We start from the raw sequence: 16,369 nt of genomic DNA on the forward strand, positions 1-16,369 counted from the left end.
TACAGTGGCTGTGCTGATGGCCACAGACAGGATTTACAGTGGCTGTGCTGATGGCCACAGACAGTATCTACAGTGGCTGTGCTGGTTTAGTTGTTGGTTAGGCTGGAAGAGCATGTGCAGCATAGAGCATCCTCACTGATGACCTTGCTGGGCATAAATGATAATGACACTGAGCTGCCTTTTCCTTTTCCAAATTGCAGTGATCACTGTTTGATTTATCTCATTTGAGGTAGCAAATATAATTGTTATAAAGTTTGGGAGGTATGAAATATATATTTTAAATATTGACACCCCCCCTCTTTTTTTCCTGAGTGAGGAACATACTAAATGCTTGGCAACTTTTGTACTTTTCGTGGGAAATGAGAAATTAATTTGTATCTTCTTTATCAGTTATATAAGGATTTAAGATGGAAATTCTGTTTCTTTAGATAAATTAACTTTGAAGATCCCTTGGAAAAACCTTTATGGAGAAGCAGTCATTGCCACCCTAGAAGGATTATACCTGCTTGTGGTCCCTGGAGCAAGTATGTTGTCTTACATTGTAATCATTAAGTAACATTGCAAAGAAGTGAAATCGTTCTCTGTGCAGTGTTCTAGTATAATGAGGAGACTAGACTGTATGTAAGAAACTGATCATGTGTACAGTGCGCTTACATATGCGTAACATGTATCATCACATTTGTGTACAGAGTGCTGTGCTGTTGCTGGAGACAGTAAATTCAGTCTATTTTAAGCTTATTTTCCTTGAGCACTTATCTTGTATCTGAAGTTTTTTTAAGTTGAGATGCACTTGACAGATGTACTATTGAGGAATGAATTGAAGTGTACCAAAATGTTAATTTACATATTTCAAGACTGGAAACTCTTCCTGCATCTTGTTGCTTCTGACTTTAAACAACTGTTCTTTCAAACATGTATAACAGGTAGTTTCTTCCTTAGGAATCACAATATCTTAAAATAATAGTATTTTGAAGTATTAGTTATTACTGTTTTCAGCTAAAATGGACAATATGAGAAAAATTTGAATGCTTTGGGAAAAATTACTGCCAGTTTCTCAACCATAATGCAGATATAATTTTTTATTTTTTTCATGTTGCCCCGGCTGTTCTGGAACTCATTCTGTAGATGAAGCTTGCATTGAACTTGGAGATCCAACTGCCTCTGCCTCTCGAGTGTTAGGATGAAAGGCATATATCACTACACCCAGCTTTCATTGATTTATTTTAAAGATTTATGTGTGTGCCTGCGTGAGTTTATGCTCACCGTATGTGTGCGGGTGCCCCTGGAGGCTGGAAGAGTGTCAGCTCTTCTGGAACTGGAGTTGGGAGCCACCTTATGTGGGTACTGGGAACCAAACTTGGATCCTCTGCAAGAGCGGCAAATGCTCTGAAGCTCTGTACCATATCTCCAGCACCTTTACATCAGTAGATACTAAATTTTCACCACTCAGGCAGTAGCAGTCAGTATGCTGACGCATTTTCTGTCTTCTCCTTTGCTCTTTTAGTTATCTCTCCAGCCTTTTCCAACTTCCCTCTTTTCAGCTACCTTCTTCCTCCTAATTTCTTTCTTTTTTTTCTTTGTCTTGTTTATAAACAAATAGGAATAATTTATGTGTAAAGTCGTTGTAAGGTTAATCTTTGCAGGAGTGTTTTTTTGATTTACAAAGTAATAATGTATTGTAAGGAGGTTAAAATTTTTCATTTGTTTACTGATTTTATTTCTTTTTTGTGAGAATTAATTGTATGTTTTTAGGTATTAAGTATGATGCTGAGAAAGAAGAAAAATCCTTGCAGGATATTAAACAGAAAGAACTTTCCCGAATTGAAGAAGCCCTTCAAAAAGCAGCAGAGAAAGGTACAATAAGTTTATTTTAAATACCTAGACATACCTATATTTTAGACATATTTAGCGTCATTTTATAGACTTTTTATTCATTTGTTTATTTTCAAGAAAGGGTTTTACTATGTATCCCTGAATGCCCTGGAACTCATTCTTTAGACCAGGCTAGCCTCGAACTCACAGAGATCCACCTGCCTTTGCTTCCTGAGTGCTGGGATTAAAGGTGTGCGCCACCACCACCCAGATTTCTTAGTCTTTTTTAAGCCCAATTCCAAAACATGAACCTTTTTTTTTCAAATCTTAAAATACTGATTATAAATATTTCAGTGACTAACATCGAGGATTGATTGCTTTTGTCTGGTGATTACTTTATACTAAGTTTTGAATAACATTGAGGTGTCTTTGTTTTGTGTGAGTTCATTTTTTACCTTTGTGTTTGTAAGGTGATGAGGGTAAGATGTCACAGCAGATGTGGCAAGGCATTGCTGCTGTGACCCTAGTTCCCCATCTCTTCATGAGACAAACTGTTTTTATAACAAGCTTTTTCTTCAGTCTTTAACATTTCAATACCCTCAGTAATTTCTGTTTTTATCTGAGATAAGCTTGATAATTACGTTCCATTTTGATTTATACTAATTTCTAGAGCCAGGACAGAATGAAAGGAAAAGCATTATTAGTCTGCAGTGTGATGATTGAAGGACTTTTCCTGATTCCAATCTGTTCGTATCTTTCAAATCAAATCATATTTTTGTTTTTGACTGAGGTACGGTTTATTAGTATTTTGTATCGTTTCTGAGTCATTTGGTGGTGTGCTTAGGAATTTCGATGATGAAGGCAGATCGTCTCTTACAGCATAAGGTGAATATTTTTGAATCTTTGGTCCTACCGAGCATGAAACTTCTTTTTTCTACAAACAAAACAGAACGAGACAAGGCAAATATTAACTAGGAAATGACTTTAATTGCAGTCACACAGAGGGAGGCTCTTTTTTGTGGCCCTGTAATGTGAATCAGTGAGAAGTTATTTTAAAATGACTTCTTGAGCTGAGTGAGGTTGTCTAGCTCTGGCTACTCAGGAGCCTGAGGTGGGAGACCCCATGGCCCTGTAGTCTGTGCCAGTCTGGGCAGCGTAGGAGATCCTCCTCAAGCAACAGTCAGAGAAACAGTATTTGCTCCTGGAGGTTCTGACCATTGGCTCTAATCCCTTTTTGTCCCAAGTGCATATATATATGCAGAAATGTTGATTCTTTACTAGTAGTTACTAATACAGAAGCTACCATAACAGAAGAAAACTTTCCTTTTTTTTGCACTTTAGAGTGCTATCTTTCTGCTGAAACAAATATCTGCATCTGTTGGAAAACTTTTCTTTATCTGTGTTGCTTCTGTGTGCAAAATAAAGTGTGAAATGGTTTTCTGCTGGCAGTCCAGTAGGATTTTTAAAATTCAGTCTTGCTTCATTAGCATATGTAGAAATAGTTGAGTAAAAATGAGGTATGATAATTGGGAAGCGGTAGATATTCAGTTCTTCCCATATGATTTCCAGAGTAAGTTTATTGTCTTAATCTACACACATAAACGTATGCATCCATGCATAGACGTACACACACGCACGTGTGCATATGCCCACACACATGTACTGATCTAGGCATAATGGCATCGTTAGGTATAGTGATGCATAATTATACACGTAAACTCACATATATAATTAATATGTTACCCTTTCTGAACTCTCCAGCTCCCTTTTTGGCAGGCCTATTGTAGTTGCTTAAAAGTGATTGGGCATTTTCAGGGCTCTGTAAGGCGTGATCTGATCTGCTTTAGTGGTTGATGGCTAGATTGGCGTCAGGCGGACTCGTTTGGGTCTGTGGAGACGCTTGGTTTCTCTGTGGAAGCAAACACTTATGGAGCTAGTCCTGCGTTAGTCTCTTAGGTCTGTGCAGGATGTAATGCAAACGTGGCCACTTCTTGGGTGATAAGTTTTAGGATTTGTTGGAATGTATTTGAAATTCAGAAAGTGAAATTCGGTTTTCTGAATGTAGAATAGATGAATTTAGAAATTGAGAAATATGCTGAGAGATTATTTTCCCATCACGAAGAAATATGTTTTATCATTTGACTGCATTGTAAATCTTCTTTCCTAGTTTCTGTGGATATGTATCATCTTCTTGTGAGGCTTTTTATGTATATGATAAATCAGTGGTTCTCAACCTTCCTAATGTTGTGACCCTTTAATACAGTTCTTACTGTTATGGTAACCCCTAATGATAGAATTATTTGCTGCTACTTCATAATTAATTTTGCTTCTGGTATGAATTGTGATATAAATATCTGATATGAGGAGTATCTGATATATGACCCATGAGGGGTTGTGACCCACAGGTTGAAAATCATTGCTTTAAATGCTTCACACATCACGATTTTAATTATTACTTAATTCCCTCAAGTTTTTCAGTCTTACCTTCTCAGTCTTTCTTGATTTTAAAGCCTGAGGGTACTGTTGCCTGTGTAGAGGCTAGGGGAGATAAGGAGAGAGGGAATGTTCTGGCCTTCATGGCCGCCTTAGATAATAAAGAGTGAAGATAAAACTGTCATGTTGATCCACTCAAAAACATGTAATTTCCTAAAATATTGCTACCATTGTTTGGAACAAAAACTCAAGTTTTTTATTTCCTTTTTTAGAGAATTTGCTTAGCTGTAAAAACAAACAAACAAACAACTTTTCTCCTTTTATTTCTCTGGAGTAGACTTCTGTATTTGGAAGGGAGACCATATAGGCTTCCCATATGTTAGCTTCCATATTTAAAATGTTAATTTTGCAATGTAATAGCACCTACACTTAAAGATAAAATGGTTTCCCATAACACTTAGGATGATAGATGGTAGCCCCCTGGGCACACTTTGCTGTTCTTCTCTCTCACTTCAGCTTATGTTTTAGGAGTCTCAGTGCTGTCATTTTCTAGTTCACTAATGTATGACATTTCCTCGGACTTCTTGTCATGGCTGTCAAGGAGTTTCCATCTTGCTGTTTGTTTTCACTAACTAGCCCCTGTCTTCTGTTGACATTAACCCAAAGGCCACAGAGAGATTGCCTCTGCATTTTCTCAAAATCTGATGGGCCACGTCTTTTGGCTAGTTAGCTACTGTGACAAGGTCTTGTAAAGGTCTAATGACAAGATTGTGATTATATCTCCTTCCAGAAGTCTTGTTTTTCTTGGCTTACAAATACTTCTTTTCATTCTTTGTTTAATATGCTGTGTAAATGCATTAACATGTCAACATATGAATTGGTGCTTTTTTGGGTCTTTTCCAGCTGCTTTAATTCCTGTTCTGGTTTTTTTCATGTGGGCATTATCATTATTTTTTTCTTGGAGTTTTCTTTCTGCATTTTTTTCCTGCTTTACTTTTCTAGTGCTGGGTATGTGAGCCCAGCTTCCCACATACTAGACAGGAGCTCTGTTGCTGACTTCACCTTCAGTGCCCACATGGTCTAAATTTTACTTCCTTATGTTTTGGGTCTGTGTAGCCTTGCTGAGCCTGTCCTCTTATTCCTCTGTTGAATTAGCTCCTCCATGGCTCCCTTGCCTGTCATTCTTCTGTTTCCTCCTGTGTTTGCTGGACACATTGAGTAGCTCTCAGGCTATTCAAGGCTGTTCTCTCAAGGCTGAATGCTAGATTTTTCTTTGTGTAGGTTTAGAATATCACATTCAAGATCTCAAAGTGGTAGTTCACACCTGTAATCCAAAGGAGGATGAGGTAGATGAGTTTGAGGCCAGCCTCCTGGACTATAGAACTGTCTCAAACACACACACACACACACACACACACACACACACACACACACACCCCAAAACAAAACAACAACAGCAAAAAACTAGAACAAACTCTTCCCCAAGAAACCCCAGGCCTCCCAAACCTACCAACCAAACAACAATAAAAACTCAAAACGCAGTATTAAGGAGGTTTACAATTATGATTTTGCAGGCCGTGTCTGTTAGCTTCCGGGTAATTTTGAGCTGCTATACTTGTACATGTTGTTGAAAATGGAACTTTGATGTCAAGCACTTCATTTGAATTGGGCAAGGAAGGCATTTGTGTAATGACGAACAGGACAAAGGGTTAAGTCCCATCACAGAGGCCCGGTGGAGTGTTGGGAGAGTTCAGAGCGAGGTGACAGTGTTAAGTGTGTGCTTCAGTGGGTTCTGTGAACATGGGAGTGAGAGGGAGAAAGAGCGCTTCAGATGGGGCAGACAGGGTGGAGAAGTCCAGAGCACCTCTGGGAACAGCTGGCAGTTTATGGGTTTGAGAGATTATAGTTTCATGTAAGGCTGGGAAGCTAAGTTGAAATGAATTTAAAGAGATTCAAGTGTCAGGACGGTGCTGCTGCTGCTGCTGCTGATGATGACAATGATGACGATGACTACAATGACAACAATTAGCATTTATTGAATATTCATTATTTACCAGACACTCATCAAAGAGCTTTCTATGAATGAATTCACATAATAGTTATCCAGTGCAAAAATGAACTTTCGCCTCCAGCCAGTGGAGGAGTGGGAGTTCTGCAGTCTGGGCTGTTCTTCATTTGGGAGGTAAATGGCAGAGGGTGCTGTCTAGCCATTATTGACTAGAGTGGATAAAGGGTTCAGGCAGCTGCTTATCAGAAAGGAACAAGTCACACACTAAGGTAAGATGAGATTTCCTGATCTGATTTGAAAGTTAGTGGCAGATATCATAGGAACTTAATGAAAACGGGCAAGATGGCAGGCAGGAAGAGAACCCAGAGGGCAGGTTTGTGTTGCGTGTGAAATGAAAGATTACAGCGAGACCTGAGCAGTCGTTGCCAATGACCTGCCTTGCTCAATTTGATTGTTATGACTTTAATGAGGAAGAATTTTTGTCTTAATACGAAAATAAGGTTTGTGTGTTGCAAGAATGAAGCTGGTGTCACTGGGAATGTTTCTTTAGGAGTAGGTGATTTTACCATCACTGACTCTTCCCTTGTCCTGTTATGTGGTTTCTGGGTTTTTGGCATTAAGTTTAGTTGCATTTCCCATGCAAAACTGAAGATGACTTACGATGCTTTGCATTTCGGTTACTGCTGCCGTGGGACTCAGGTGCACACTCAGGGGAGTTCATGTATGGCTTGGAAAACTTGCTTCACAAGGACGTCAAGCCTGGTGGGTATGCATGGTTAATTGTACTCAGCTTCATGAAATCGATGCTCTCATCCATGCCTGAGCTTTGAGGGGAGTCCATTCGATGATGTGCCGTCCTTTGAGAAATATGGAAATGTAATTCATGTTCACACCCTTGCCATCCCTGCCTGTCCCTCCCCTCCACAGCCATTCACTCATTCACTGAGTCTTTGAGTGTCTTCTGGCAAACTGTATGCTGGGAGCTTCGTGTTTGTGAGTGAGCAAGCACAGTTCACTGGCCTGTGGAATTCTCATATTGGCAGATGACTATGAAATTCATACTGCCCTTTGGCCTTAGTTTTTTAGTACAGTAGTAATGCTTCCCAACTGAGTGCTTTCTCTTGTTTACAGCTCAGATTTTCAAATTTGCAAGAAGCAGTGAGATGGAATATATATGTATATGTATATATATATATATATTTCATTCAGAGCCTCAAGGAGGGACCTCTGTATTTCTTTTCATGTCCTCTCTGATTGTGTAATCTCTAGTCTGCTGTCCTGTACAGAGTGTTGAATCCGAAGTGTCACAAAGACAAATTGAAGGTTATCTGTTTTCTGTAGGATCAGAATGGGAATCTTTGGTACACTCAGATATGTAGCAGATATGTAGTAATAATTTTTACTATTTTAAATAAAATGTTACGTTTTTATAACTCTTCAGTGAGCTCCTTATGTTGATTTAACCACACTTTAGATTTGCTTTGACTAAATGGTAAGTGCATCTGCATCTCAAATTTTGAACAGTGAGTGCTATATTGGAATTCTTACACAGATAAGACTTCCTTAATATGTAAGTTCATTTTGACAGTGGAGTATTTGCATGGCAGAGTCACAGCATTAGGTGAAATTATCTTGAGGATAGTTTTCTCGTTTTACAAATCTACCAGGCAGTAACCATGGCGGACTGTTAATTTGTTACTTTGTTCAATACAGAGGATAGCATGGGGAATCTCGGGCTCATTGTGCATTTTTATAGGCTCTCTGTTTTCTCCGGGGCCGGTGTTTTCTGGTTCCTTTAGGGAGAACCTGCCTAGAAGGTGTAAGTGGATGCTGGTGATCCATCCTGGTACCTTAAACAATCACCAGACCTTGTTAAAAGCCAGCAGAAGCCACAGTGAAGGAAGCCATAGCTAATTCATTATCTTTCTTTTTTTTAGACTTTAATGCTGGATAAAGTGAGACTCATGGTACAGTGAGAAGAGTTCATTTGATGATGGTATCTTCAGTCCCTTCACTAGGAACTAATATGTTCTTATGATAGTTACCCTTTCAGTTTCAGAGCGCATATTCCCTTATTTCGTGCCACTTTTTTTTTAAACTCTAAAACAGAGATTCTCAGAAAGGCAGAGCTATTTCCATAATGATATTAAAGCATTTAATTTTTTCATTTAGTTGAAATTTGTATGCTGGTGTACAAGCAATGGCTTGAAAACTCAGTGGCTGCCATGGCCTGATTCATGGCCTGAGGCCTCTTTGTACCAGTAGTCATTGTGTCCTTTGCTACTGTTTACCCATTACAACAACAAAAGAAAATAAAATGTGGCAGTATTTCTTCAGGTTTATTCTTGACAAAATAGAATTATAATTTTGACAAACATGAGCTCTTGAGCAGGTCTCTAAGATTCTGTGGGACAATATGTGTGACGCATTTCCGAATGCTCAAGTAGGTTGGTTCTCAAGGATGGCCACCTGTGCAGATGTGAAGGTCATTTGTACTCAAAGGACTGGCAGGTTGTCATCACTCGAGTTTGCGCATGTAGCTACAATGCAAAACAATGCAAAACCTTGTGCTTTTAAGGACAGTTGCAATTTTAAGAACCCCAATCTGCCACCTCCCATTTGACAGCCACCTGGTATGGCCAGACCTTCCCATGAGACTGGTGGTGGTTCCAGCAACTGTGCCGCTTGTGTTAAACATTGACAAGACCAAACACGAGGAAGCTTTGCCTGGCTCATGGCAGCAAGATTGCCATATAACCAGTGAATGATGAGTCATGGCTGTGTGAAAGGCCCATGTCATGTGCGAGATGGCCAACTGATTTTAATTTGGTTGACTATAATTAGATTATATATTTCATATATAATCTAAACAATTAAGGAACTCTACTTATTAAGCTCAAGTGCATTCCCCATAATTACACAAAAGACTGTGAAAACACTTTTCACTTTTCCAGTGGCATATTTGTTTTAAAGTCATATTTTCATCATGTACTTCAATCAGAACAACGTATCTCAGCAGATTGAAGGCAGCAGATATGTAAATCTTGCCATCTTCTATTAAGCCAGATATTAAAGAGACTTATAAAAATCCCACTGTGACATATATATATATATATATATATATATATATACACACACACACACACACACACCTGTATGCATAACTATAAGTAATTAAATAATGGTTTAATATTATTTTGAATGAATTAAGAAAATAGTTTGTTTCTAGCATGGTAAATATGAATAATAATAGCCTGTATTACTTAAAATCTCTTCAAATTGCTCATGCTTTAAATGTGAGTTAAAGGTCCCGAGACCAAAGTTTTGAGAACCATTTTAGAGTATTTGAGAATCATAAATTTATTCTTCAATAGATTAGTTAGAGACTTTCTCTCATAACTGTATAGCGCTCTTACAGATTTAAAACAGTTTTAGGAGGCTGATGTGAAGACGGAACAGAAGCTAGACTCCTGTGAAGCTAGAGGGCTAATGGCTCAGGTCTGGAGTCAGCCGAGTGGAATGGTCTCCAGGCAATGCTGGCTTTTCTTACTTTTTCCCAAGTGACGTTTCTTTGAGAACTCAGTCTTTCTGTATGTGTACTTTATGGAGTGGAATCAGGAGCTGTCACTTGTCAGGAAATGCTGGTTGCTGTCTGCGCCACCTGGCTTCTGTTGCGTGGTTAGATGCTTTCTTCTGAAAATTTGGGGTTTATTCTTGTTCTCTGAGTTCACGTCTTAATTTTGTGGTAGAACAATTTGCAAATGTCAGCAAAATAGAACAGAATTTGTAACTACATACAAATGCATTTCCATCTTATGTATTTTGTTACAATGTTTATGTATGGATGTTTTAGTTCATTTGAGCAGACAAATGTTGTATACTTTTGCTTGGATATGAATCTCCGTCTTTGGAAGCCTCATGTTGGATGGGAGCCTCTGCCCACTGGCAAAAAAACAAACCTCAGGCAAACACTTCAGATATAGCATAGTTCAGATATAGTGTTTATTGTGTAAGGGCTGCACAGAGTTGTGGAACGTTTCATTCAGGTGGTGAGCCATACAGCAGCAGCGCTGGACACGAGACAGGGACACCCAGAAGTCTGCCTGGTAAAGAATTTGAGGACGGCAGCCAGTTAACAGAGCCGTGTGCAGGGAGGCAGTGGGCATTGGCCTTAGTGTATTTTGGAAATTACAATTAGCAGCTCTGCGGTTTCCCACCCTCGAGTGAATGGCAGGAGGAGCAAAGACCAGGCCTGTGTCACGCAGACACATTTGATTTTATTTGTCGGGCCGCAGAGAGCCTTTAAATGATTTGGAACGGGGTCTTGACAGGTCAACTAGTGTTTTAGATGCAGTAGCAGTGCAGAAGGTCCTTCAGCAGGAGGTGAGGGTGGGAGCTGAGTCAGGACTCTGCAGGACCCCCCCCAGGAGTTCAGGTCACAGCGGCTGCTGGTTGAGTACAGCGTTCATAGGTTGGGTAAGAAAGGTGTTGGTTAAGGTGAAAATTCCAAATAAAAAGGATACAATTTAAAGGAATTACTGCCAGGTGAATATACTATTTAGTATATGTTTTATGCCCTTATACTTTTATGAGCTAAACAGCATGCTCAAGCAGTTTTGTGAAGAGGAGGCCATCAGCACTCCACCCATTCATCCCATTTGTATTCCTATGTCCCTGCCACACATTGCTCAAAACCTTCCCTGAAGGTTTTATATCATCAACATTACATTTCCAATATTTTGCTAACATTGAACTTAAAGTGACGCTGTAATGTGTAGTTATATTAGAACACCATTGGGAATAGATATATTTTATCAGTATTTTGTATAATTGTACCTGCCAAGTTATTCTCTAGATTAAAGGTTGCTCTGTGCTGCAGAATGCTAATCTAGTGAAGAAAGCTTGTGAGTTTGTGTTTATGTTGAAATAGTAGGTCAGTCAGTGTAGACGGAGGTAAGTTTCGCTGAGCTTTGATGTCAGGAAGAAGTCTCTGATTTTCTTTTCTGTCCTCTTGTCTGCTAACTTGACTTTTATCCTTTTCTCACTAAAATGCTTCCACTGAGAAGGACGTAAGCGTAAAAAGCACAAAAAACATTTTAAGAAACGTTTTAAAGGTCTTGATCGCTCCAAAGGTAGGTACAAGCAGTTCTCTACCTGTGCTGTTTATACACCTTCATTTCTGTCTTGGAAGGTGAAATGAACGTTAGTGTGCAGTTTAAATATAAAAACTGAATTTTACGTTGGAACCACATATCAGACTGTAAAATAAGTCTAAGACCCTAGAATACGTTGTAATTTCCATTACATAGTGCCTTTAGCACTCCTTGGCCATCAGTCATGAGATATGTGAGAACTGCAAGTTTTGAGCAACTAATTTTCTCTTTTTCATAGATAAGCCCAAAGAAGCAAAAAAAGATACGTTTTTGGAAAAATTGGCAACTCAAGTAATAAAAAATGTTCAAGTGAAAGTTACAGACATTCACATTAAATATGAAGATGACGTAAGTAATTTCAGTGTTCAAATTGGCCATTAAATGTTTTATGCTGTTCTGTATTTATGATATTCCATCTGTAGATTATGTGAACCTAACTTAAATTTAAGATAGCCACCCCCCATAGATATGCCAGCGTTTCACTCTTTCCACTGGGCCGTGTCAGCCGGGCCGTACATACAGAAATATAGTGTAAAGCCACTGCATGGATTGACTGTTCTCTGTGCTTATTTGGAGTTTGTTGCATATGTTATGATTTAACTTTAAGAAACTAAACTTGGGGGGGGCTGGAGAGATGGCCCAGAGGTTAAGAGCAATGGCTGCTCTTCCAGAGGTCCTGAGTTCAATTCCTAGCAACCACATCTGGCTCACAACCATCTGTAATGAGATCTGGTGCCCTCTTCTGGCATGCAGGTGTACATGCAGGCAGAACACTATACATAATAAATAAATCTTAAAAAAAAAAGAAACTAATTTTGTTTTTATATTGCCAAAACAATTAATTGTGAAAGGTGACGGAGTGGTTATTGTAAGGGCAGTCAGCAGCACAGCCTCTGCGCGGTGTCCATACACCCTCTTACTAATCCCTGGAGTGGACCTGGCCACTCAGGAGCACTCACAGTGGGTTTTGAACCAGTCTTGATGCAAGTCAACTTGGATTCTCTTGTCAGTTTGCCTTGCTTGACTAGAGTAGAAGAATACTGACAGAGAGCATTTTATTTCCTTTTCCTGTGTAACAGTATTCAACAGGATGTATTTGTAGTTTGGGAAACCACTCCACTGCTCACTTGATCCTTTGGCTTTCTGGAGGAATAGAGTGAATTTGGATAGCTCAACTCAGATGCCATTGTTTACAACAAGCCAGCAAAAATGTATACAATATTCCATGGAAATGAGCTATTGTTAAAGCTGCGTGGAGAAATGGGGCATTTCTGTACTGAATGTGGGTGTGAATGGAAATGATTATAACTAGTTTTGAAATCTGGAATGCATTTCCTGAAAACCTAAGATGAAGAGTACCAGAAGATCCAGCTGATTTCTGAACATATAGTTGAATAAATTGAATAAACTATCTTGAAGCATTGTTCATAATAGCCTAGATACAGAAGCAGCTGAAATGCCCTGGGCAGGTGAATGGAAAAAAAAAAAGTACTATATATTTGCACAGTGAAATAGTATTAGTTCTGAAAACAGGCAATTCTGTCATAAATAACAACATGGCTGGAGCTGGTGATTGTCATAAACTGAAATAAACTACTTACACAGAGAAAAATTCTGCATAATTTCAGATATATATCTGAGTATGGGGCTTATAGGTACATACATGTAAGCTGACTCCATTACATATTTATATAAATAAATATTTATATGTGTTAATTACAAATAAAGTATATGAAATGCTTTGTGCTTTCCAGCTACCCAGAGCATGCACACGTATTTCCTGTCTGATAAGGTTCTGTGTGACAAGACTATGGAGTCCATTTAGATGAAGAGAATAACATTTACAGTTCTTTCTCTTGTAGTTCATGCCTCTATCCCAAGCAAACAGTTGTCTGTTGCTTTCAAATATCTCCCAGTGGTCATATACAACAACATATACAGTGTGAAAGAGGCTAAATGCCATTTATAAATAATCAAATTTTAGAGATAGTAAAGCAGTTTATCATTGGTAGATTTCTGGTAAATATACGTGGGGAATTAAATGTTAAGATTCTAAAGCCTGGCTTCAAAAGGAGGATTGAAAGTTCAGGACCAGGCTAGAATACAAAGTGAGATCCTGTCTCAGGAAAACCAAAACAACCTCACCAAAACACAAAAACTAGAGTTTTCCCTTACCAGGCATTTTTGAAGTGTCAGGGGGAGCAAAGTTATAAAGATTGTTCATGTTTCCAAAGATGGAAATCTTAAGTGTTGGAGCAGTTATTTAGTTGTGTCGTCATTATCTGTGAAGAACACTGTGATATTCATAAAGGACTGTCTGTTTCTAACCATCTAAGGAAGAGTCTGCCCGTCATAGTTACAGAGCTTCTTAGTTGTAGAGTTCTGGGAAAATACCATGTTAGTGGCATAGGAGCTGTCATAATGTTCCTATAGAGGGACACATAGTCTTGTCTTTGTTGGTCCTGTGGGCTGTGTGACTTCCTCCTGGACATGTGTCTACCTGATGACTATTGTTATTTTTATTATCAAGTTTATATTTTATTTTAAATTTAAATTTTTTTTGAGAATTGCATACACAAACACTGTATTTATATAATATAATTTCCACCCCTCCTTCCCGCCCCCTCCAACACACTGCTTCTGTGTTCCCCATTCTTGTCTCAAGCTCAGGGCCTCTTTTTAAATCATTACTTTTAGTTACACAAAACCAAAAATAACCTGAGTCCATTTGGTGTCGTTCAAATGTGCATGCGCTTGGGGCACACACTTACGGGGAATGCTGTCTGTCTGAAAGGTTCTACCATTTTGTATTGATGTTCCCTTTCTTTTTTGGTAGGTCACTGATCCAGAAAGGCCACTTTCATTTGGTGTCACGCTGGGCGAGTTTAGTCTATTGGTAATGTTGGCTTATTTAAAATTTCTGTGGACGTGGTAAAGTACTAACGTTCGGGAAACCAGCTGAATTGCCTATGGCACGTTGTTTTAAGTAGCTTTTATATCTCTGAAGAATCCTCTTGCTGAACATGTTTAGTGATACCTTTGTATTTAGTAATTATTTTGATTTTTTTTTTTTTACATGTTTCCACATAACAAATGTTAAACCATTTAGGAGAAATGAATCCTGCACCTCACATGTGTGTGGAAGGAGCAGATGACTGGGAGTGTTCCGAGCTCCTACTTGGTATTATTTTGTAAGATCTCTAGAGAGTAGGCAAAATGTGTGTGTGTGTGTGTGCGAGGGAGACTGGAATGTGGTGTTATTCATTTTGATTAGATATTTAATAACGCAGATTGTTTTCTCTGTAGTCTCTTAAGCACTAAGCACTATGCATAGAGTATGCATAGGGTGGATATTGGATATTTCTACTGTTGTAAGAAACACGAGAAACATGCTTGGGGACTTGAAGTAGCTTTTGACAAAACAGAATATTCAGTAGCAGTACTGTCTGCGAGAGCAGGAAGTGAGTTCTCAAGGGTAGAGGGATCCCCAATGCAGAAAAGGTAGCCTAATAGTAGCCTTCATAAACAGTGTCCTGCATCTTGAACTTCCAGCATCTAACAAGTGAAACAAAAAATGGGAACTAGCAGCGTGCGGCCCCTGGTCTGTAAGGGCACACTAGAGCAGGTGGTCTCCTGACATGTGCTGCTGTGAGTCCCCAGCCTTTGCTCAGTCTACACTGTTTTACTTGCCTGTGTAGCTGTTCCCTGTGACAGCCTGGTAATTCTGCTCTCGTATTAGAACTCATATGAATGAGTGTCTTGCCTTTGCCATTTGTTTTTACTTCTTAGAGTTTATCGGCCCCTTCATGCTTCTTGTTTCATTGTGTCAAGATCCATAGCATGTTATTATCCCAGGTACAGAGCTGGGCTTCTAGATAAACAGCACTTAACAGCTGATTCAGAGACCTTCTTTTTTTATTTTTGTAAGACTGAGCCTATTAAAGTGTGTGGCTCATTGTCTGCCTCAGTTATGTCTTCCTTCAGCTGCTGGGATCTTACTGATCAGACACTGTCTTTCATCTTCCCATAACAACCTTACTTCCATATGAGCCTCTGTGTTTGCAGCTCTCATTGTCTGCATATTCCCAGAAATCTTCATTTCCTTCCACTTTCTGTCATCCTCTCTCTTCAAGATCAGCTTTCTTTTCTCTTTCCCTAATCTTCCGATAAGCAGTTAAACACTTTGTTGAGACAGTATCTCATTGTGTAGCCCTGGCTGGCTTAACTTACTACGCAGACTAGGCTAGCCTTGAACTCATCAAGACCCTCTGCCTCCTGAGTGCTGGTATTAAAGGTGTGTGCTATTATGCAAGTCTTAAACATTCTTGTCTCTTCCTCACAGCAAAAATGAAAAAGGCTCTGCTTAACTTTTCATCCCCAGCCAGACTCTCTAACCACCTCCTCTTCTCCACCCTCTTTTCAGCCAGGCTTGTTGAGAACTGCCTGCTTCTGTGTCTGACTCCCACGCAGTGCGTCTGGCCCTTCTGCTTGTGGAATCGTTCCTAGGCAGCCCTTATAATGCCCTCCTCATGGGTGTTACTTCTTGGCCTTGTCAACTATGCTGAACACAGGGCTGTGCTCTGACTTCCGTGCTCACCGTGCTTCTAACCTAACGTCCAGCAGTCTTTATTTTTAAGATTGTGTACCTTCCTCACAACGTACATACAAGTTCCCTGGTTTTATTCACGTCTATGGCTTCACACATACTGTAACCAATAATAACTTCCTAAATGGAGGCATCCGGTTTCTCCATTAGAAATCCCAATTAGAGGTCCTTCAGTTTTAATTTTCATTGCTTCATTGATTTTTTTCATATAAATATATAAAATAACAGCTAATATCACCTGACATTACATAAGCAACTTTTAAACTATGTGTTTATTTTGTGTGTGTGTGTGTGTGTGTGTGAGAGAGAGAGAGAGAGAGAGAGAGAGAGGAGGGGACATGCATGCACCACAGCACA

The 16,369-nt window shown here is 39.2% G+C and overlaps 1 protein-coding gene across 3 annotated transcripts in view; it reads left to right on the top strand.

The window, feature by feature from the left end:
- The window catches only part of Vps13c (vacuolar protein sorting 13 homolog C), a 147,060-nt gene that overhangs the window by 18,008 nt on the left and 112,683 nt on the right, over nt 1-16,369 (top strand). For 2 of the 3 annotated variants that reach the window (XM_055597888.1, XM_055597896.1), the window contains exons 4-7: nt 429-524; nt 1,753-1,854; nt 11,645-11,754; nt 14,243-14,302. In XM_055597888.1, coding sequence (XP_055453863.1) covers nt 429-524; nt 1,753-1,854; nt 11,645-11,754; nt 14,243-14,302 — 368 coding nt within the window. Of the gene's footprint in view, nt 1-428; nt 525-1,752; nt 1,855-6,952; nt 7,016-11,319; nt 11,386-11,644; nt 11,755-14,242; nt 14,303-16,369 lie in introns of all 3 variants that reach the window. The other variant, XM_055597904.1, reaches the window with a different exon arrangement.

This window comes from Psammomys obesus, unplaced genomic scaffold (genome assembly GCF_907164565.1).
Source record: "Psammomys obesus unplaced genomic scaffold, mPsaObe1.curated_primary_1811, whole genome shotgun sequence".
NCBI lineage: Eukaryota > Metazoa > Chordata > Mammalia > Rodentia > Muridae > Psammomys > Psammomys obesus.